This window comes from Diorhabda sublineata, chromosome 8 (genome assembly GCF_026230105.1).
Source record: "Diorhabda sublineata isolate icDioSubl1.1 chromosome 8, icDioSubl1.1, whole genome shotgun sequence".
Taxonomy (NCBI): Eukaryota; Metazoa; Arthropoda; class Insecta; order Coleoptera; family Chrysomelidae; genus Diorhabda; species Diorhabda sublineata.
Window position 1 is genome coordinate 31,607,639 of NC_079481.1, and position 25,164 is coordinate 31,632,802.

A 25,164-nucleotide genomic window follows, 5' to 3' on the forward strand; every position below is an offset into this window, starting at 1 on the left:
ATTTACAAATGCACTGTTAGCCGATAAGGTCAATGGCCGCTTGATATCCTATATGGTAACGTTCTTATATAATTTTAGATGCCATATTTGTATAATTTGAGGACATTTAACGACAAACTTTAGATAAAATTACCGTTGTATAAAATTGTTTTGAGAAAAGTTCATTAATGACGCTCAAATAATTTAGAAACGCAAAAGAAAAAGACAAAACTAACCTCAAACATTGCGTAAACGTTTCTAAATCGTTAGATAGTTCGATGATTGAAGTCAAAATAACAAATATGGCAACACTGTCGAAATGAAAGTCTGCATTTGCATAGAGCGAGACATTTATTTCTCGCTGTTATTCAGTTGAGCTCAAAATAACCATTAACTGCCGCATATCACTTCTTTATTGTTGGAAAATGATGAGAGGGGACTAAATCTGGCGTATAGGGTGTATGAAGTAGCAATTCAAAGTTTAATTCGTTAATTTCGGCCTTTGAAATAACGGATTTGTGAGCTGGTGATTTGGTGACGAAACAACGCTTCCCTCTTATCCAAATACGGCCGTTTTTGCTTGATTTCTTCGCTAAAACGTTGCGATAAATTCGCGTAATAATCGCCGTTGACAGTTTTCGCGTTTTTCAAGAAAATTATCCAACGCGCGACCCAAAAAAAACCGACGATATGATCTTGCTTGCAGATGGGACGGTCTCTGGTTTCCTCCATGGTTATGAAGGTGTAAACACACCAAATTCGCGCTCCAAATTTTTCTGCAAGCTCGCGCACTTTCAATCGACGATCATTCGCGGCAAATTTGTGGATTTTCTTCAACGTTTCTGGAGTCGTCGTTCCATTTGGTCGACCAATGCGTTGCTGGTGTCTTCGCAGGTCTCGTCGAAACGCTTCTACCCAATATTTTACCGATAATAGGATCTAGTTCATACTAAACAACGTGGGGTGTTCAAATTCGAAACATACGATGTATAATAGATTGTGTACTTTCTAATACAACTACCGCCATCTCTAATCGAGACAAGGTACTGTATCTAATCTAACATATTGCCACCAATTTATGCTAAATGCCCAATTATAACTTGAACCCGTATAATCATTAATTGTGTTTAATTTTTGTAGTATTACGTTTAAACTAGAAGAAGCGAGGCATTGGCAGCGCGATAGAAAAAAATTTTCATAGGTAAGAGAGGTGTGAAAATTGATCTAACATCGTCAAAAGTTTGGTTTTATTTGTGAAACGAGTCGTGTTTAATTAATATCAATATTTTGTTCCGTTTTTCATATATATTTCTCGATTATTAGATATAAATTCCGATTTCGGGCCCCTCAGATGTTTTAATCCGCCCAATTTCGGTCATTATCAAAATATAATCGGACAGATAGGAACGAAATTGACAAGATTTATCCCGATTATTGCAAAGGAATCAAAAGCGCAGGTCAGGATTAAGCTGGGGGGCTATAGCCCCGGGCCCCAGGTCCAAGAGGGCGCCATAATTTGGAAATCATCCTGTATTTATTGATGTGTTGATGCCACAAATCTAAAGTATTGATACTATTTTGTGAATTTTTCCGGGTTTCCGAATTCCTTAAGGGAGCCCCGTCATTATTTTAGCCCCGGGCCTTATAAATCTTAATCCGGCCCTGCTAAAGCGCTCTGTATTACCATCAAAGAAGAGAATTGCTCAACTGGAGTCAATCACTATTCAATCTATTGCTGAAGGGAAATTGAGAAACGTCTCAAAGGGTCAAATCGATGTATACGCAGAGGATGGTTCCAGAAGTGTCTGGCTTGACCTAGATCGTCGACTAAGAACGCGCCAGCTAGCAGACATAGTAGCCAAATCAACAAGTGCGGTACATCGCAAATTTCGATCCGAGGAAACTGTGCGCAAGATGGGCGCCACGTTTCATAACCAACGTGGATCCATCACTTTACACCGGAAACAAAAGAATAATCAAAACAATGGACTGAAGAGGGAGGATCGGGTTCAAAGAAAGCAAAGACCGTTCCATATGCGAACAAGGTTATTGCGTCGGTTTTTTTTGGGATAATTTTCATTGACTATATTGAAAAAGGGAAAAAAAACTTATTGCAAAGTTTGCAATTGCATCCAATATAATGGAAAGTATGTTGAAAAAACCGACAACAGAGAGAGAAGCAAAGATAATTTTCAAAAGGAAAGTTATTCACACAATTATAAATTCCACGAAAATTGTTTGGGTCTTTTTTATTTTCAAACAGCTTTCTAATACGTCAACCATTTCTAAAAATTCTCTTTTTCTTGTATTTAATCGTATTTTCTTTTTCTTTTCATATTGATGACTTGTTAATCTATTTTTAAAATATCGAGATTTTTGTCCTATGTAAACAGCATAACAACAATTACGAAAAACGTCATATATATGTACCAAATGAAGGAAAAGTTTATCGTCATCACAATTTTTCCTTCCTGATGATGTCTACATCGTTACAAAGCAGATTTTTCATCATTTTTGCTTTAACCACTCCGACAATCGCGATTATTATGCCGTTTAGCGCCGATTCGACTTTAAATATTAGACAAAAGTCACAGGATACAAAGTGCATGCTGCAACACAGATAAAGGTGCATTGTCTTGGTATCCAGGATCCAGGATTTCGTCTTCCATAGTCGCATTGAAAATAATGTATATTAGCATACAAAAAAATATTTCGCGTACTAAAAAAACAGCAAATTCGCTCATAAAATTGTAAACTGTGTTTTTTCGGATCAAAAAAATTTATAAAAACGAATTTTTTGGGAAAATTAAATTTATAACTGGCGCAGTCAGTAGGATTCGTGCGTCGAATTTTACATATAGTGCGGGGAAATACTAGACTACGTATAATACTACAAAAATTGAAGAAGAGAAGGAAGAAGAAAATGAACTTTAAGAAAGAAGAAAACTACAGGACAGGACTTGAAAAATACTTCCTTTATTTTTGTTTCTTATGGATGGAGATGTTATGTGACGAAAAATCTAGATTATTATAAAAAATTGAGACGTAAAAAGATCATATTTTGTAAACATGTGTCAGCGTTTATTTTACTATAAAATGGGATTGTCGACAACACAAATAAAGGTGCATTGTCTTGGTATCCAGGATCCAGGATTTCGTCTTCCATTGTCGCATTGAAAATGATGTCTCTAAATGGTTTATCAGCATAAAAAAGGATATTTCGCGTACTAAAAAAACAGCAAATTCGCTCATAAAATTGTAAACTGTGTTTTTTCGGATCAAAAAAATTTATAAAAACGAATTTTTTGGGAAAATTAAATTTATAACTGGCGCAGTCAGTGGGATTCGTGCGTCGAATTTTACATAAAGTGCGGTGAAATACTAGACCACGTATAATACTACAAAAATTGAAGAAGAGAAGGAAGAAGAAAATGAACTTGTCAGCGTTTATTTTACTATAAAATGGGATTGTCGAAAATCAATGAATTTTAGTCAATTCGATCGTGAAATTAATTAAGTTCGTTATAAAATTGTAAACTGTTTATAAAAACGAATTTTTGGGAGAATTAAATTTATAACTGGCACAGTCAGTAGGATTCGCGCGTCGAATTTTACATATAGTGCGGTGAAATACTAGACCACGTATAATACTACAAAAATTGAAGGAAAAAGAAAATGAACTTGAAGAAAAAATTCGTATATTTGATATAAAAACGTCATATATATGTGGCGATTATTCTAAATACGTTACCAAATGAAGGAAAAGTTTATCATCATCACAATTTTTCCTTCCTGGTGATGTCTACATCGTTACAAAGCAGATTTTTCATCATTTTTGCTTTAACCACTCCCACAATCGCGATTATTATGCCGTTTAGCGCCGATTCGACTTTAAAAATTAGAAGAAAGTTTATAAAAACGAATTTTTTCGGAAAGTTAAATTTATAACTGGCGCAGTCAGTAGGATTCGTGCGTCTAATTTTACATATAGTGCGGGGAAATACTAGACTACGTATAATACTACAAAAATTGAAGAAGAGAAGGAAGAAGAAAATGAACTTTAAGAAAGAAGAAAACTACAGGACAGGACTTGAAAAATACTTCCTTTATTTTTTTTTCTTATGGATGGAGATGTTATATGACGAAAAATCTAGATTTTTATAAAAAATTAAGACGTAAAATATTATATTTTGTAAACATGTGTCAGCGTTTATTTTACTATAAAATGGGATTGTCGAAAATCAATGAATTTTAGTCAATTCGATCGTGAAATTAATTAAGTTCGTTATAAAATTGTAAACTGTTTATAAAAACGAATTTTTGGGAGAATTAAATTTATAACTGGCGCAGTCAGTAGGATTCGCGCGTCGAATTTTACATATAGTGCGGTGAAATACTAGACCACGTATAATACTACAAAAATTGAAGGAAAAAGAAAATGAACTTGAAGAAAAAATTCGTATATTTGATATAAAAACGTCATAAATATGTGGCGATTATTCTAAATACGTTACCAAATGAAGGAAAAGTTTATCATCACAATTTTTCCTTCCTGGTGATGTCTAAATCGTTACAAAGCAGATTTTTCATCATTTTTGCTTTAACCACTCCCACAATCGCGATTATTATGCCGTTTAGCGCCGATTCGACTTTAAAAATTAGAAGAAAGTTTATAAAAACGAATTTTTTGGGAAAGTTAAATTTATAACTGGCGCAGTCAGTAGGATTCGTGCGTCGAATTTTACATATAGTGCGGTGAAATACTAGACCACGTATTATACTACAAAAATTGAAGAAGAGAAGGAAGAAGAAAATGAACTTTAAGAAAGAAGAAAACTACAGGACAGGACTTGAAAAATACTTCCTTTATTTTTGTTTCTTATGGATGGAGATGTTATATGACGAAAAATCTAGATTTTTATAAAAAATTAAGACGTAAAAAGATCATATTTTGTAAACATGTGTCAGCGTTTATTTTACTATAAAATGGGATTGTCGAAAATCAATGAATTTTAGTCAATTCGATCGTGAAATTAATTAAGTTCGTTATAAAATTGTAAACTGTTTATAAAAACGAATTTTTTGGGAAAGTTAAATTTATAACTGGCGCAGTCAGTGGGATTCGTGCGTCGAATTTTACATATAGTGCGGTGAAATACTAGACTACGTATTATACTACAAAAATTGAAGAAAAGAAGGAAGAAGAAAATGAACTTGAAGAAAAAATTCGTATATTTGATATAAAAACGTCATATATATGTGGCGATTATTCTAAATACGTTACCAAATGAAGGAAAAGTTTATCATCACAATTTTTCCTTCCTGGTGATGTCTAAATCGTTACAAAGCAGATTTTTCATCATTTTTGATTTAACCACTCCCACAATCGCGATTATTATGCCGTTTAGCGCCGATTCGACTTTAAAAATTAGAAGAAAGTTTATAAAAACGAATTTTTTCGGAAAGTTAAATTTATAACTGGCGCAGTCAGTAGGATTCGTGCGTCGAATTTTACATATAGTGCGGTGAAATACTAGACCACGTATTATACTACAAAAATTGAAGAAGAGAAGGAAGAAGAAAATGAACTTTAAGAAAGAAGAAAACTACAGGACAGGACTTGAAAAATACTTCCTTTATTTTTGTTTCTTATGGATGGAGATGTTATATGACGAAAAATCTAGATTTTTATAAAAAATTAAGACGTAAAAAGATCATATTTTGTAAACATGTGTCAGCGTTTATTTTACTATAAAATGGGATTGTCGAAAATCAATGAATTTTAGTCAATTCGATCGTGAAATTAATTAAGTTCGTTATAAAATTGTAAACTGTTTATAAAAACGAATTTTTTGGGAAAGTTAAATTTATAACTGGCGCAGTCAGTGGGATTCGTGCGTCGAATTTTACATATAGTGCGGTGAAATACTAGACTACGTATTATACTACAAAAATTGAAGAAAAGAAGGAAGAAGAAAATGAACTTGAAGAAAAAATTCGTATATTTGATATAAAAACGTCATATATATGTGGCGATTATTCTAAATACGTTACCAAATGAAGGAAAAGTTTATCATCACAATTTTTCCTTCCTGGTGATGTCTAAATCGTTACAAAGCAGATTTTTCATCATTTTTGATTTAACCACTCCCACAATCGCGATTATTATGCCGTTTAGCGCCGATTCGACTTTAAAAATTAGAAGAAAGTTTATAAAAACGAATTTTTTCGGAAAGTTAAATTTATAACTGGCGCAGTCAGTAGGATTCGTGCGTCGAATTTTACATATAGTGCGGTGAAATACTAGACCACGTATAATACTACAAAAATTGAAGGAAAAAGAAAAAATTCGTGTATTTGATTCGACATTAACGTTCGTCCAACCTCACTTTAGCCCCCCAAAAATAAAAATAACTTCCGAGCACAAGCAATAAATATTTTATTGACATTAGAATACATACATATGCTGCTGTTTGATTTGTTTGTGGACGCGAGTAATTATTTCCAATCTTAAAACTCGAATTACCATCGTTCAAGTACAAAATACCAACTGTTTAAATCAATCCTTAACTTGAAAGCAATCTTTCATACCGACTTCGACAACTCATCTCCGGTCCATAAAATTTTATGGTCCGACATATTTGTACGCCCATTATATCTTGTATACGCACTAATTACAAATCTTCCGTTAAGTATCCCGTGAAAACAGAACCTTATTATTGAGAAGTAGGTGTGCAACGTCAACCTCCAATCGAAATTCGCTACGGAAAACTGCACAAATGTTGTAATAGATAATCCTCGATATCTGCCATTAGCCATTCGGTTTCATATTTACCAAAATCTCCGAGCTTTATGTTTTTCACGCGGTACTGGTCGCATCGACGTAACTTTGGAAGCGACTAGTGCAGAAACGAAAGCCACCAAAGTCATCAGAACATTTGAAATGTCTTGGACTTGATATTTGGGTACCTCAACAATTGAAAGAACTTCATCAAACACAAAGAATCGACCCTTTTTGGCGATGGAGAAGGTTCCACGTAGCTCGAACTACGAACCAGCACAAACCGCGTCGAAACCTGAAAAACGACAAAACAAGCTCGTGCTGTCGATTTGTGGTATTACAAACTATCAATTCTCATGTTTACTGTCAACAATTGATGAAACTGAAGCCTTAAACATCTCGAGCAACTCGTTGGAAACTATTGGAGCTTGGCTGGGAAGTGATGCCACGTCCCGCATACAGCCCCGATCCGGCACCATCTGATTTTCATCCTTCAATAGCACTTGGTTCAGTTTTTTGATGATGAGGACCAGAAATATGGCAAAAAAAGTATATAATTGATTTATTTATCGTTTATTTTTGTATTTCTATTCAAATAAACCATGAACCGCGTAGCTAAGAGGGGGGGGGATTAGCTCAAATACTACGCCGAGCCACGTGGCGTTGGGGGAAGAGGTGGGAGTTTTTTTTTTATGTAACTTTAATATAAACCCGTGGTTTTTGAACGCTCTTTCCATTTCCCTGGTTAACCTCGAAGGATTCTAAAAAAATTCCTTTTTTTTCTCATCGTAAACCCTCTTAGTCATTTTTTTTTTTAAAAACACAATTTTAAAGTTGAAAATGACAGTGTTTGGTAGATTAAAATTGTAAAATCGGTGCAGTTATCCATACCCAACTGATAGATTGCAGGTTTCTTTTTTATCGACTTCGCTCGCATGCCCACGTGTTTCCGCTCCCATATCTCGAACGAAGGAGGTAAAGAAACTTCGAATAAGTGAAAAGTGAAAGCTCCCTATTATTATTAATATAATGACCGTTAATAACAACTTTCATACTTTGAGATTCAACAGATAGTCCGATAAAATATTTTTACGAATAATACGAGTTTTAACCAACTGCACAGGAATTTTTTTATTCAATCTTGAAAGAAAAACTTTTAACAATAAACAATCGACTTGTTAAACGTTGACTATTTGTTTACTACGTTCCTACATAGATGGCCGCCTTCTCCTAAGTTCTGCGCCTTGGACAATCAACTCCAAAAGTTGTACGTATGAGCACGTCCAAAATCCGACTCTAAGACTCCTGGAGAGATCGTTGGACAAGCGTCATCTCTAAGATACCTCGTCAACCAAAAGTGCGACCGAAAAATCGAAATCAGATCAAGAATTGAGCGAGCGCGGAGACCCTGAACAACACGAGGACACTTCTGGCAAACCGCAACCTAAAACTCCGGACCAGAAAGGTTGGACCATGAATGCGGTCACAGAGAAGAAAATGTGGAATGCTGCGGAACATAGGACAAACATAGAGATCATACAGCGAATGGGTAAATTCTCACGGCAATCGAGGAGAGACAGTTGCAGTACCTAGGACATATAATAGAAGGGAAGATCGAAGTAGAACGGTCGGTCGACCGTAGACAAAATTCATGGCTGAAAGACTTGCGCAGTTGGTTCGGATATACTCCAGTTTAAGATTTATGTCTGTTACTTCCATGTAAGTGGTTTGCCACGTCCAGGATATTTTCAATTAACGCCGATATATCCACTTTTGAAACGATTCCAGTTATTTTAAAGCATCCTCAGTTGTGGTTCAAGCCTCTACGCCCAAAGTGATCCTGGTGGACCACCAGGGATCCACAGCATACTCGACGGAAGTCTAGAGGTCGAAAGGTGCATGTTTATCGAAATTTCATTGATTTTTCGACTCGGTTTTAGAGTTTCTGAAAAATGAAGTGAGAAAACCTGAATCCTCTACACCCAAAGTGATCCTGGTGGACCACCAGGGATCCACAGCAGACTCGACGGAGGTCTAGAGGGCTAAAGGTGCATGTTTATCGAAATTTCATTGATTTTTCGACTCGGTTTTAGAGTTTCTGGAAAGTGAAGTAAGAAAACTTAATCCTCTACACCCAAAGTGATCCTGGTGGACCACCAGGGGTCCACAGCAGACTCGACGGAGGTCTAGAGGGCTAAAGGTGCATGTCTTATCAAAATTTCATTGATTTTTCGACTCGGTTTTAGAGTTTCTGGAAAGTGAAGTAAGAAAACTTGAATCCTCTACACCCAAAGTGATCCTGGTGGACCACCAGGGATCCACAGCAGACTCGACGGAGGTCTAGAGGGCTAAAGGTGCATGTCTTATCAAAATTTCATTGATTTTTCGACTCGGTTTTAGAGTTTCTGGAAAGTGAAGTAAGAAAACTTGAATCCTCTACACCCAAAGTGATCCTGGTGGACCACCAGGGATCCACAGCAGACTCGACGGAGGCCTAGAGGGCTAAAGGTGCATGTTTATCGAAATTTCATTGATTTTTCGACTCGGTTTTAGAGTTTCTGGAAAGTGAAGTAAGAAAACTTGAATCCTCTACACCCAAAGTGATCCTGGTGGACCACCAGGGATCCACAGCAGACTCGACGGAAGTCTAGAGGTCGAAAGGTGCATGTTTATCGAAATTTCATTGATTTTTCGACTCGGTTTTAGAGTTTCTGAAAAATGAAGTGAGAAAACCTGAATCCTCTACACCCAAAGTGATCCTGGTGGACCACCAGGGATCCACAGCAGACTCGACGGAGGTCTAGAGGGCTAAAGGTGCATGTTTATCGAAATTTCATTGATTTTTCGACTCGGTTTTAGAGTTTCTGAAAAATGAAGTGAGAAAACCTGAATCCTCTACACCCAAAGTGATCCTGGTGGACCACCAGGGATCCACAGCAGACTCGACGGAGGTCTAGAGGGCTAAAGGTGCATGTTTATCGAAATTTCATTGATTTTTCGACTCGGTTTTAGAGTTTCTGGAAAGTGAAGTAAGAAAACTTGAATCCTCTACACCCAAAGTGATCCTGGTGGACCACCAGGGATCCACAGCAGACTCGACGAAGGTCTAGAGGGCTAAAGGTGCATGTTTATCGAAATTTCATTGATTTTTCGACTCGGTTTTAGAGTTTCTGGAAAGTGAAGTGAGAAAACCTGAATCCTCTACACCCAAAGTGATCCTGGTGGACCACCAGGGATCCACAGCAGACTCGACGGAGGTCTAGAGGGCTAAAGGTGCATGTCTTATCAAAATTTCATTGATTTTTCGACTCGGTTTTAGAGTTTCTGGAAAGTGAAGTAAGAAAACTTGAATCCTCTACACCCAAAGTGATCCTGGTGGACCACCAGGGATCCACAGCAGACTCGACGAAGGTCTAGAGGGCTAAAGGTGCATGTTTATCGAAATTTCATTGATTTTTCGACTCGGTTTTAGAGTTTCTGGAAAGTGAAGTGAGAAAACCTGAATCCTCTACACCCAAAGTGATCCTGGTGGACCACCAGGGATCCACAGCAGACTCGACGGAGGCCTAGAGGGCTAAAGGTGCATGTTTATCGAAATTTCATTGATTTTTCGACTCGGTTTTAGAGTTTCTGGAAAGTGAAGATCTTGATTTGTGAGAAAACCTGATTTTTAAGCAGACATATTCATTAAAACTTTTTTTTTTTCGAATTCTGGTTGAATTCGTCGTCGAAACTCAACTACAACTCAAGTTTCCATAGATAGATCTAATCTCCATTATTTGACGTGGTTTGGAAATTGGTAGTAATGCAACTGGAGGTCCATCGGATCCAGCGAAACTTTTATGGAGCTATATGAAAAAAGAAACATTTGGGAACCGATGGTTTAATGGTCTAAGCAATATCCAGACCAAGTAGCCTCGATCTCGTGGTCCAAGCTTATACACCATGGAACAAAACAGAAATATCATTGATGGAAAATGGTTTCTGTTCAAAGCAGCTCGAGCTCTTTCCATCCGTGATCGTATTTCCTTTACTGTCGTTCCGAGATACGTCTGGAGGATGTTTATTGTTGGTGTTGTCGTCATATCTAATTTTGTTGATTGCTTCTTCGTTTTTTCGACTCGAATCAGTGGATTGTTTTTCAAAAAAAAAAGAGTGAAACCCGAAAACTGGAAAAAGACACATTGTTCAATGTGTTATAGATTATTTAAATTTTTAAATAGATCAAAGGGGCGCGAAACGATTCCCCCTAAAATAAACATTTTCTCCGATAAACAAAACCGTATCTCAGAATAACGACGACAACGCTTATTTGAAATAATAAAATGAAACATATGGAACGGTTAAAAGCGTCCGAAGTGAGGCAGGCGGACCACGTTCTCTGTTTCGTTCTCCCCGACTTCCCATTTATTATTAGAACGTACCTTGAGGCCAGTACATTCGCAATTATGATAAATGCGCATTACTCGTGTCGAATAATAACTTTTTAGACGATTAAACGTTTAAAGTAAACATAAAATGGTATTTATAACGTGAAAATCAACATATCTGGCGCGGAAGTTGGAAACATACTGTGCAAATAAACTACGATGCTTTTGTGTATTTATTATAAACGCTGAATTATAACGCTTCGCGAATAAGTACCCGATGTGGGTCCCGGAGCCGGCCCTGTTGGGCTACAAAACAATTCTAAAATTCGGCGAAGGCGAGCGACACCTTTGATATACCCGGTATTCGTTTGATGTTCGTTTTTTTATTTATAGGAAAGTCTGTTGTTTTTGAGAACTTCGTTTTGGTTATATAAACGAGTTTGTTTAGCGCAGTTAGTTCGGTTTATAATGAATAGATATAAAAAAGTGACCGAAGAATTTAATAAATTAGTTAAGTGTAGTAGTAAAGTGTTTATAAATTCACCTCACGAATAGGGAGAACGTGAATAAATAAGAAAAACATTTACAATATTTTTAGTTGTTGGAAACTGAAGTTGTTACCGTAAAATTTTATGATTTCGTAAAAGAGAAGAAGAACCTAACCCAACCATAGATATAGATCGCGTAAATTCGACGAGATACAAAGTAAATTACAGTATAGCTATGTCTGTCAAATGTTAGATGTGCTTCTTCTAATTTTTTGTATCGTGCTCTATTTCTCTATTCCCTTATTATTATTAAAGCACAACTTTTTAATATAGTACAGTCTATGAATATAACAAACAATTCACTTGTGCATTTTCTAATATGGCGTCTGTGGGCAGAATATTTCAAGCTTTTGAAAGTTGTTGTGTGAATGTTTTTGTGACGTATTTACGTTCGTTTGATTTATCAAAGCACAACTTTTTAATATGGTACAGTCTATGAATATAACAAACAATTCACTTGTGCATTTTCTAATATGGCGTCTGTGGGCAGAATATTTCAAGCTTTTGAAAGTTGTTGTGTGAATGTTTTTGTGACGTATTTACGTTCGTGTGTTTTTTCAAAGCACAACTTTTTAATATGGTACAGTCTATGAATATAACAAACAATTCACTTGTGCATTTTCTAATATGGCGTCTGTGGGCAGAATATTTCAAGCTTTTGAAAGTTGTTGTGTGAATGTTTTTGTGACGTATTTACGTTCGTGTGTTTTTTCAAAGCACAACTTTTTAATATGGTTCAGTCTATGAATATAACAAACAATTCACTTGTGCATTTTCTAATATGGCGTCTGTGGGCAGAATATTTCAAGCTTTTGAAAGTTGTTGTGTGATTGTTTTTGTGACGTATTTACGTTCGTGTGATTTTTCAAAGCACAACTCTTTAATATAGTACAGTCTATGAATATAACAAACAATTCACTTGTGCATTTTCTAATATGGCGTCTGTGGGCAGAATATTTCAAGCTTTTGAAAGTTGTTGTGTGAATGTTTTTGTGACGTATTTACGTTCGTTTGATTTATCAAAGCACAACTTTTTAATATGGTACAGTCTATGAATATAACAAACAATTCACTTGTGCATTTTCTAATATGGCGTCTGTGGGCAGAATATTTCAAGCTTTTGAAAGTTGTTGTGTGAATGTTTTTGTGACGTATTTACGTTCGTGTGATTTTTCAAAGCACAACCTTTTAATATGGTACAGTCTATGAATATAACAAACAATTCACTTGTGCATTTTCTAATATGGCGTCTGTGGGCAGAATATTTCAAACTTTTGAAAGTTGTTGTGTGAATGTTTTTGTGACGTATTTACGTTCGTGTGATTTTTCAAAGCACAACTTTTTAATATAGTACAGTCTATGAATATAACAAACAATTCACTTGTGCATTTTCTAATATGGCGTCTGTGGGCAGAATATTTCAAGCTTTTGAAAGTTGTTGTGTGAATGTTTTTGTGACGTATTTACGTTCGTTTGATTTATCAAAGCACAACTTTTTAATATGGTACAGTCTATGAATATAACAAACAATTCACTTGTGCATTTTCTAATATGGCGTCTGTGGGCAGAATATTTCAAGCTTTTGAAAGTTGTTGTGTGAATGTTTTTGTGACGTATTTACGTTCGTGTGATTTTTCAAAGCACAACCTTTTAATATGGTACAGTCTATGAATATAACAAACAATTCACTTGTGCATTTTCTAATATGGCGTCTGTGGGCAGAATATTTCAAACTTTTGAAAGTTGTTGTGTGAATGTTTTTGTGACGTATTTACGTTCGTGTGATTTTTCAAAGCACAACTTTTTAATATAGTACAGTCTATGAATATAACAAACAATTCACTTGTGCATTTTCTAATATGGCGTCTGTGGGCAGAATATTTCAAGCTTTTGAAAGTTGTTGTGTGAATGTTTTTGTGACGTATTTACGTTCGTGTGATTTTTCAAAGCACAACCTTTTAATATGGTACAGTCTATGAATATAACAAACAATTCACTTGTGCATTTTCTAATATGGCGTCTGTGGGCAGAATATTTCAAACTTTTGAAAGTTGTTGTGTGAATGTTTTTGTGACGTATTTACGTTCGTGTGATTTTTCAAAGCACAACTTTTTAATATAGTACAGTCTATGAATATAACAAACAATTCACTTGTGCATTTTCTAATATGGCGTCTGTGGGCAGAATATTTCAAACTTTTGAAAGTTGTTGTGTGAATGTTTTTGTGACGTATTTACGTTCGTGTGATTTTTCAAAGCACAACTTTTTAATATAGTACAGTCTATGAATATAACAAACAATTCACTTGTGCATTTTCTAATATGGCGTCTGTGGGCAGAATATTTCAAGCTTTTGAAAGTTGTTGTGTGATTGTTTTTGTGACGTATTTACGTTCGTTTGATTTATCAAAGCACAACTTTTTAATATGGTACAGTCTATGAATATAACAAACAATTCACTTGTGCATTTTCTAATATGGCGTCTGTGGGCAGAATATTTCAAGCTTTTGAAAGTTGTTGTGTGATTGTTTTTGTGACGTATTTACGTTCGTGTGATTTTTCAAAGCACAACCTTTTAATATGGTACAGTCTATGAATATAACAAACAATTCACTTGTGCATTTTCTAATATGGCGTCTGTGGGCAGAATATTTCAAACTTTTGAAAGTTGTTGTGTGAATGTTTTTGTGACGTCCATTCAGTTTTTCAATAAAAATTTATTGGAAATACCAAAACTCTCAAACAAGCACCATTTACAAAGTCCAAAGGCAACTAGATCTTTCGCCGGGATGTTTTTGACAATTTAAATCGTAAGTACGCGGCTTTTACTCCCCGGAAAGTCCGGAAAATTCGATTCGACCAAATTTCCCGGAGTCCTACAAAGTAAAGGTGTGAATTTTAAGCTCCACGTCTAAGCTTTCTGATAAAGTAAGTTGCTTCTTCTAAATTCCAAAGACATTGGCCGAAAGTGCATAATCACCCCCGGATAAATCCGCTCTCGTCGATTTTATGTATGCCAAAATTCTTATCCCTACCCGACCCATCTCCATCTCTAGATAAGTGCGATTTGAACCTGGGACCTCCCGCGTGTGAGCTTCAACACTACTCGGACCTTAATAATACGTTTTTTACGCTCTACTGCTTAAAGTATGTTTCTTAACGAACTAGTGCGTAAAGTTTTACGTTTTAGTAATTGTGTGACGTTGAACAGATAATTCAATTAGTTAAAAATGGGACGTTATCCGGTTCAGTTATCACGAACTCTAACGAATTTTAAAAACTAATTAATTGTAGTTCGATTATATTAATAACAATAGAAACCATAGACGTACAAATAAATTCTATTTTCGAATTTATTTTTTCAACTTCTTCATTACACCCCGTATCTAGAGCATTCGTTTGAGGTACTGGAAACAGTTTTTACTATAAATTAACCGGAATATCAATTATATTGTCACGAATTTCAAAATAAGAATCAAATCAAGATACCAACAAAACCATATCCACAAAAATATAGACACGCTTAGTCGCGCGTGCCAAATCTCTGGGAGCAGCGTAGGTCCGATAGAGATCTAGATATTAGAAATCTACTCGCTCCATTGTCCCGATTAAAAAACTTCGATCCAAAACGTTTCGCGTGTCTCGTACGTGTGTCATGAAACATTGTAGAAGGTAGAGGGATGTAGTTACGTTGGTTTTTCCTGAAACGTGCTACTAGGTATATCGAAAAGGATTAAGTTAACACCGTGAAGGTTCTAAAGAAAGGCAACTTCGGTCCGTCAGTCGAAAGACGTTGAATCTGGCGTGGTTGCCACATAACCCGTTGTACGAAGCGAATTCGTCGCTGTGAGCGCCGAATTTCTTATTGCTGGAGCGTCGTCCTCTGCAAGGAAGTCTTTAGGTTGTGACGGGCTGCTATTTCGGATTATTAGACATCATTAAGAAGTATTACAAAGAACAAGTCGACTACAGGTTGTTTCAGAGTCAGAACATTGCGGATATACCTCGTAATTATAAAAGTGCGTTATCATTAATTCATTCTGACGCTGTTTATCTACCGAATAAACTATGTTTCACCTTAATATCGCAGACGATATAATAAGCTGATTATTATTCAATTAAAATCCCCTTCAAACACGCCCCTGAATGATAATACTGACGAAGGTCAATTTTGTACTCGTAGTAATGATACCAGTCGTTGTTATCGCTAATTTTGCCTCAGAACTAAGCGTGAAAATAGCGTCGATATACCTCGGTGGTGAACGAAAATTTTGGAATGGAAAAAACAATCGAAAAGTTTAAACGTTTCTGATTTATTACGTTAATGATAAGCGCGTGTGATTTTTTTTATTCTCTAGTGATAACAAGTTGGTGAGAGTGTATTAAACATGTCAACCGATGAAATTTATGTATGTTACTTTCAATGTAAATTTCAAAAAATTCCTCGTATTGTTTTTATAACCTCTGATAATTGAATATATAGGTCAAGGGTTGTATAAAGTTAATATTATTCATTCGATAGATATTTCGTAAATTTGCGTGCTACGGCTGATATTATGTAAGAAAAATTATGAGAATCGACTTTTTTTTCCAAACGACAATCCTCTTTTTATTTGTTTTGAATTTCGAATATTTAGCCTCCAGTTGAGGTTTATTTGGTTTCTAAATCTTTCGTCTTGTCTTCTCTAACATTCTGAGTTTCTTTGAAGCTTTTTTAAATCTTCCTCATCGCTGTTTTTATTGTTTCCGTCTTACCGTATGCGCATTTGTTCTGGATTCTTATTTTTGCCTTGTCTGTCAAACATCCGCGTTTTCTCTCTTAAATCCCCCTCAATTGGATATGATTACCCAGATATCATTATTTTTGTATTACATTATTATTATTACAATAGTACTACGAGGATGGTCCCAGAAGTACCTGCCCTGACCTAGAGATGGCCATAGTTGCTAGTACCCAGCGTATGTTTCGAGTTTGAACACCCCACGTTGTTTAGTATCTATAGTATGAACTAGATCCTATTATGGGTTCGTTATCGACGGTAAATATTGGGTAGTAGAGTTTCGACGAGACCTGCGAAGACACCAGCAACGCAATCGTCGACCAAATGGAACGACGACTCGAGAAACGTTGGAAGATAATCCACAAAGAGGTGCTGGATGATCGTCGATTGAAAGCACCCAAGTGTGGCAACGTTTCACTGAAATAAAGACAAAATACAATCGAAATAATGTATTGAAAAGGGAGAGTCGGTCATGACGTCGGTTTTTTGATGGGTTCGTTATCGACGGTAAAATATTGGGTAGTAGAGTTTCGACGAGACCTGCGAAGACACCAGCAACGCAATGGTCGACCAAATGGAACGAACGTTGGAAGATAATCCAAAAAGAGGTGTTGGGTGATCGTCGACTGAAAGCACCCAAGTTTGGCAACGTTTCACTGAAATAAAGACAAAATACAATCGAAATAATGGATTGAAAAGGGAGAGTCGGTGATGACGTCGGTTTTTTGATGGGTTCGTTATCGACGGTTATAATATTGGGTAGTAGAGTTTCGACGAGACCTGCGAAGACACCAGCAACGCAATGGTCGACCAAATGGAACGAACGTTGGAAGATAATCCAAAAAGAGGTGTTGGATGATCGTCGATTGAAGGCACCCAAGTTTGGCAACGTTTCACTGAAATAAAGACAAAATACAATCGAAATAATGGATTGAAAAGGGAGAGTCGGTCATGACGTCGGTTTTTTGATGGGTTCGTTATCGACGATTATAATATTGGGTAGTAGAGTTTCGACGAGACCTGCGAAGACACCAGCAACGCAATCGTCGACCAAATGGAACGACGACTCGAGAAACGTTGGAAGATAATCCACAAAGAGGTGCTGGATGATCGTCGATTGAAAGCACCCAAGTTTGGCAACGTTTCATTGAAATAAAGACAAAATACAATCGAAATAATGTATTGAAAAGGGAGAGTCGGTCATGACGTCGGTTTTTTGATGGGTTCGTTATCGACGATTATAATATTGGGTAGTAGAGTTTCGACGAGACCTGCGAAGACACCAGCAACGCAATCGTCGACCAAATGGAACGACGACTCGAGAAACGTTGGAAGATAATCCACAAAGAGGTGCTGGATGATCGTCGATTGAAAGCACCCAAGTGTGGCAACGTTTCACTGAAATAAAGACAAAATACAATCGAAATAATGTATTGAAAAGGGAGAGTCGGTCATGACGTCGGTTTTTTGATGGGTTCGTTATCGACGATTATAATATTGGGTAGTAGAGTTTCGACGAGACCTGCGAAGACACCAGCAACGCAATGGTCGACCAAATGGAACGAACGTTGGAAGATAATCCAAAAAGAGGTGTTGGATGATCGTCGATTGAAGGCACCCAAGTTTGGCAACGTTTCACTGAAATAAAGACAAAATACAATCGAAATAATGGATTGAAAAGGGAGAGTCGGTCATGACGTCGGTTTTTTGATGGGTTCGTTATCGACGATTATAATATTGGGTAGTAGAGTTTCGACGAGACCTGCGAAGACACCAGCAACGCAATCGTCGACCAAATGGAACGACGACTCGAGAAACGTTGGAAGATAATCCACAAAGAGGTGCTGGATGATCGTCGATTGAAAGCACCCAAGTTTGGCAACGTTTCATTGAAATAAAGACAAAATACAATCGAAATAATGGATTGAAAAGGGAGAGTCGGTCATGACGTCGGTTTTTTGATGGGTTCGTTATCGACGATTATAATATTGGGTAGTAGAGTTTCGACGAGACCTGCGAAGACACCAGCAACGCAATCGTCGACCAAATGGAACGACGACTCGAGAAACGTTGGAAGATAATCCACAAAGAGGTGCTGGATGATCGTCGATTGAAAGCACCCAAGTTTGGCAACGTTTCATTGAAATAAAGACAAAATACAATCGAAATAATGTATTGAAAAGGGAGAGTCGGTCATGACGTCGGTTTTTTGATGGGTTCGTTATCGACGATTATAATATTGGGTAGTAGAGTTTCGACGAGACCTGCGAAGACACCAGCAACGCAATCGTCGACCAAATGGAACGACGACTCGAGAAACGTTGGAAGATAATCCACAAAGAGGTGCTGGATGATCGTCGATTGAAAGCACCCAAGTGTGGCAACGTTTCACTGAAATAAAGACAAAATACAATCGAAATAATGTATTGAAAAGGGAGAGTCGGTCATGACGTCGGTTTTTTGATGGGTTCGTTATTGACGGTTATAATATTGGGTAGTAGAGTTTCGACGAGACCTGCGAAGACACCAGCAACGCAATGGTCGACCAAATGGAACGAACGTTGGAAGATAATCCAAAAAGAGGTGTTGGATGATCGTCGATTGAAGGCACCCAAGTTTGGCAACGTTTCACTGAAATAAAGACAAAATACAATCGAAATAATGGATTGAAAAGGGAGAGTCGGTCATGACGTCGGTTTTTTGATGGGTTCGTTATCGACGATTATAATATTGGGTAGTAGAGTTTCGACGAGACCTGCGAAGACACCAGCAACGCAATCGTCGACCAAATGGAACGACGACTCGAGAAACGTTGGAAGATAATCCACAAAGAGGTGCTGGATGATCGTCGATTGAAAGCACCCAAGTTTGGCAACGTTTCATTGAAATAAAGACAAAATACAATCGAAATAATGTATTGAAAAGGGAGAGTCGGTCATGACGTCGGTTTTTTGATGGGTTCGTTATCGACGATTATAATATTGGGTAGTAGAGTTTCGACGAGACCTGCGAAGACACCAGCAACGCAATCGTCGACCAAATGGAACGACGACTCGAGAAACGTTGGAAGATAATCCACAAAGAGGTGCTGGATGATCGTCGATTGAAAGCACCCAAGTTTGGCAACGTTTCATTGAAATAAAGACAAAATACAATCGAAATAATGTATTGAAAAGGGAGAGTCGGTCATGACGTCGGTTTTTTGATGGGTTCGTTATCGACGATTATAATATTGGGTAGTAGAGTTTCGACGAGACCTGCGAAGACACCAGCAACGCAATCGTCGACCAAATGGAACGACGACTCGAGAAACGTTGGAAGATAATCCACAAAGAGGTGCTGGATGATCCTCGATTGAAAGCACCCAAGTTTGGCAACGTTTCATTGAAATAAAGACAAAATACAATCGAAATAATGTATTGAAAAGGGAGAGTCGGTCATGACGTCGGTTTTTTGATGGGTTCGTTATCGACGATTATAATATTGGGTAGTAGAGTTTCGACGAGACCTGCGAAGACACCAGCAACGCAATCGTCGACCAAATGGAACGACGACTCGAGAAACGTTGGAAGATAATCCACAAAGAGGTGCTGGATGATCGTCGATTGAAAGCACCCAAGTGTGGCAACGTTTCACTGAAATAAAGACAAAATACAATCGAAATAATGTATTGAAAAGGGAGAGTCGGTCATGACGTCGGTTTTTTGATGGGTTCGTTATTGACGGTTATAATATTGGGTAGTAGAGTTTCGACGAGACCTGCGAAGACACCAGCAACGCAATGGTCGACCAAATGGAACGAACGTTGGAAGATAATCCAAAAAGAGGTGTTGGGTGATCGTCGACTGAAAGCACCCAAGTTTGGCAACGTTTCACTGAAATAAAGACAAAATACAATCGAAATAATGTATTGAAAAGGGAGAGTCGGTCATGACGTCGGTTTTTTGGGATAGGCGTGGGATAATTTTCATTTTGAATATCTTGAAAAAGGAATAGCTATCAACGGCGAGTATTGCAACGTTTGAACCAAGGAATCAAACAAAAACGGCCGCATTTGGCTAAGAAAAAATGTTGTTTCATCAAGACAATCCACAAGCTCATTACCATTATAATTTTTTGTTTTCTTTGTTGGGAAGGGTACTTCTGGGACCAGCAGTTAGTATTCTATCGAATTTTGAAACTTTCCCAATCTTTCTTTTCTTATCTTATCAAATGATGTCATCGATTTATTAGTAGCACTAAATATTTCACCCATTGATTCCAATTAGATAATACCAGTAATGTTGTAACATAATGAGGTTCATAAAAATCACATTCAACAAAGCTGATGCGTAATTATCTTTTTATTTATTTATTATGATTAAAATGCAAATACCAACAATTTTAATTGTAATTTATTCAAGTATAGGGAAGGTAATTAAACGTAAAATATATATTTCACAACCCTATCATCTTTAGAGATCCCTTTCACTTTCAAGAGTCTGATTTAAAACATTAATTTTTAAAATTTTTGGTCTACTGGATCTACTGTACACGTACGCGTTTTCAAAACCTTTTTTCATGAGTTTAATGAAGTTAAGGTTTACTTTGAACCATTCGTCCGATCACAACATGAAATTTTGAAGTTTCAATTGCGTAATTATCTTTTTTTTTTTTTTTGGTTTATTGCAGCCGCCCGAAAATGAACTTCAAAAAGGGGAGAGAGTAATGTCTGAACATCAACTGCGAGTTCAGCGTTCCTTGCAAAAACTCACCCTTCCTGAATGGTACAAACAATCCCCGCTACCCCGAGAAGGATTCCTACTAAAAAAACAATCGACTCGCGAAACCCGATGGAACGGAACGGGAAGTAAAACAACATCGTTGAGCAGTTTAGGATCAAATACTTTCTCCCCAATCGTTTCCCCGACGCCGTTGAATCAACCGTTCGTGCGGTGGTCGACGTCGAAGCTAAACTCGACGGCTTCGTCGCCTTGCGCCTCTACCAGATCGAGTTTCAACACCAGACAACCGAATGGAAGCATCTCTCCTTCATCGGCCAGATCGAGCTTCAGTTACAGACAACCTTATTTAGGTTGGAGGTCCCAAGAGCGACTCAGTAGACCTAGAACCCCAGCGGAACGTTTGGCCAGTTCGTTATTATCGGCGCAGAATGCTACCGCCCAACAAGAAAGTCCCGAAATACAAACCTCTATAAAAGAAGTAACTTCCGCCATCGTACATTACGTGAGCGGTCTAAGGCCGGAAGATGCCAGAGATAGAAGTTACGATAGCCAGGAAACTGCTAGTCAAAGATCGAGTTCGGTTAGTCCGAGGGGTAGTCAGAAACTGTGTTGGGTGGAAAGTAGTTTTGTAGGTACGAGACCTTTGGATTCGCCGCAGACGCCGGTCACTTTATCGGAAAGCCAAAGTCATACGCCGATAACCAGTACGAAACTTAGACTAGATTTACAAACACATAATGGTAAGTCGGTCACTGCTTCTTCATAAATAATATGCTTAAACAGATGGGTCGATCGATCGTCACGTTTAAAATGTAAAATAATGTCAAAGTTTAAAAAAATATTCGGTTCTATCAGTCACTTATAACTTTTGTTGGAATTGTTTAGGTCAAAACATGGTTTTTCTTATTTCGTGTAAAAACTAATGCTCCGAAGAACTTAAATGTATGAAATAGTTGTAGGTTTCACAAAAATCTGCGGAACTGTAGGTTACTCATTAATTTACATCAATTTTTTACGTCAAAAATTGAAAAAAACGACATAGTTTTTTCGTCACTAGCTAACTTTCAAGCGGATTCCCGGTTCCGGAACGTTTTTGTAATTTTCTTTTTGGAAAAAGTCTAATTTGACTGGACTATCATTCTCATTGAATAATAATAAAAGATCTTCTAAGATTTAACGCCTTGGGTATTTCGTTATATTTTATTTAACATAATTATTGGAATCTTGATAAAGTCTTTCAAAAACCATCTATTGAGAAATTACTCTACTAAAATTGCAGCAACCTGTAATACCAAAAATGTCAAACTTATTCGCGGAAACTACGAAGTAGGCGACATCTGTTAAGTCTAATTTTACTGGACTATTATTCTTTTTAAATAATAATAAAAAATATTCCAATCATTAACTTGTTAGGTATTTCGTTGTATTTTAATTAACATGATTATTGGAATCTTGATAAAGACTTTCAAAAACCATCTATTGAGAAATTACTCTACTAAAATTGCAGCAACCTGTAATACCAAAAATGTCAAACTTATTCGCGGAAACTACAAAGTAGGCGACATCTGTTAAGTCTGATTTTACTGGACTATTATTCTTTTTAAATAATAATAAAAAATATTCCAAGCATTAACTTGTTAGGTATTTCGTTATATTTTAATTAACATGATTATTGGAATCTTCATAAAGTTTTTCAAAAACCATCTATTGAGAAATTACTCTACTAAAATTGCAGCAACCTGTAATACCAAAAATGTCAAACTTATTCGCGGAAACTACGAAGTAGGCGACATCTGTTAAGTCTAATTTTACTGGACTATTATTCTTTTTAAATAATAATAAAAAATATTCCAAGCATTAACTTGTTAGGTATTTCGTTATATTTTAATTAACATGATTATTGGAATCTTCATAAAGTTTTTCAAAAACCATCTATTGAGAAATTACTCTACTAAAATTGCAGCAACCTGTAATACCAAAAATGTCAAACTTATTCGCGGAAACTACGAAGTAGGCGACATCTGTTAAGTCTAATTTTACTGGACTATTATTCTTTTTAAATAATAATAAAAAATATTCCAAGCATTAACTTGTTAGGTATTTCGTTATATTTTAATTAACATGATTATTGGAATCTTCATAAAGTTTTTCAAAAACCATCTATTGAGAAATTACTCTACTAAAATTGCAGCAACCTGTAATACCAAAAATGTCAAACTTATTCGCGGAAACTACGAAGTAGGCGACATCTGTTAAGTCTAATTTTACTGGACTATTATTCTTTTTAAATAATAATAAAAAATATTCCAATCATTAACTTGTTAGGTATTTCGTTATATTTTAATTAACATGATTATTGGAATCTTCATAAAGTTTTTCAAAAACCATCTATTGAGAAATTACTCTACTAAAATTGCAGCAACCTGTAATACCAAAAATGTCAAACTTATTCGCGGAAACTACAAAGTAGGCGACATCTGTTAAGTCTGATTTTACTGGACTATTATTCTTTTTAAATAATAATAAAAAATATTCCAATCATTAACTTGTTAGGTATTTCGTTGTATTTTAATTAACATGATTATTGGAATCTTGATAAAGTTTTTCAAAAACCATCTATTGAGAAATTACTCTACTAAAATTGCAACAACCTGTAATACCAAAAATGTCAAACTTATTCGCGGAAACTACAAAGTAGGCGACATCTGTTAAGTCTAATTTTACTGGACTATTATTCTTTTTAAATAATAATAAAAAATATTCCAATCATTAACTTGTTAGGTATTTCGTTGTATTTTAATTAACATGATTATTGGAATCTTGATAAAGACTTTCAAAAACCATCTATTGAGAAATTACTCTACTAAAATTGCAGCAACCTGTAATACCAAAAATGTCAAACTTATTCGCGGAAACTACAAAGTAGGCGACATCTGTTAAGTCTGATTTTACTGGACTATTATTCTTTTTAAATAATAATAAAAAATATTCCAAGCATTAACTTGTTAGGTATTTCGTTATATTTTAATTAACATGATTATTGGAATCTTCATAAAGTTTTTCAAAAACCATCTATTGAGAAATTACTCTACTAAAATTGCAGCAACCTGTAATACCAAAAATGTCAAACTTATTCGCGGAAACTACGAAGTAGGCGACATCTGTTAAGTCTAATTTTACTGGACTATTATTCTTTTTAAATAATAATAAAAAATATTCCAAGCATTAACTTGTTAGGTATTTCGTTATATTTTAATTAACATGATTATTGGAATCTTCATAAAGTTTTTCAAAAACCATCTATTGAGAAATTACTCTACTAAAATTGCAGCAACCTGTAATACCAAAAATGTCAAACTTATTCGCGGAAACTACGAAGTAGGCGACATCTGTTAAGTCTAATTTTACTGGACTATTATTCTTTTTAAATAATAATAAAAAATATTCCAAGCATTAACTTGTTAGGTATTTCGTTATATTTTAATTAACATGATTATTGGAATCTTCATAAAGTTTTTCAAAAACCATCTATTGAGAAATTACTCTACTAAAATTGCAGCAACCTGTAATACCAAAAATGTCAAACTTATTCGCGGAAACTACGAAGTAGGCGACATCTGTTAAGTCTAATTTTACTGGACTATTATTCTTTTTAAATAATAATAAAAAATATTCCAAGCATTAACTTGTTAGGTATTTCGTTATATTTTAATTAACATGATTATTGGAATCTTCATAAAGTTTTTCAAAAACCATCTATTGAGAAATTACTCTACTAAAATTGCAGCAACCTGTAATACCAAAAATGTCAAACTTATTCGCGGAAACTACGAAGTAGGCGACATCTGTTAAGTCTAATTTTACTGGACTATTATTCTTTTTAAATAATAATAAAAAATATTCCAAGCATTAACTTGTTAGGTATTTCGTTATATTTTAATTAACATGATTATTGGAATCTTCATAAAGTTTTTCAAAAACC

At 35.9% G+C, this 25,164-nt stretch overlaps 1 protein-coding gene across 1 annotated transcript in view; it reads left to right on the forward strand.

The window, feature by feature from the left end:
* Positions 1–25,164, forward strand: part of LOC130447956 (uncharacterized) — a 93,766-nt gene that overhangs the window by 55,670 nt on the left and 12,932 nt on the right. The window contains exon 7 of the mRNA XM_056785037.1: positions 21,130–21,922. Within this exon, the coding sequence (XP_056641015.1) occupies positions 21,130–21,922 (793 nt within the window). The remainder of the gene's footprint in view (positions 1–21,129; positions 21,923–25,164) is intronic.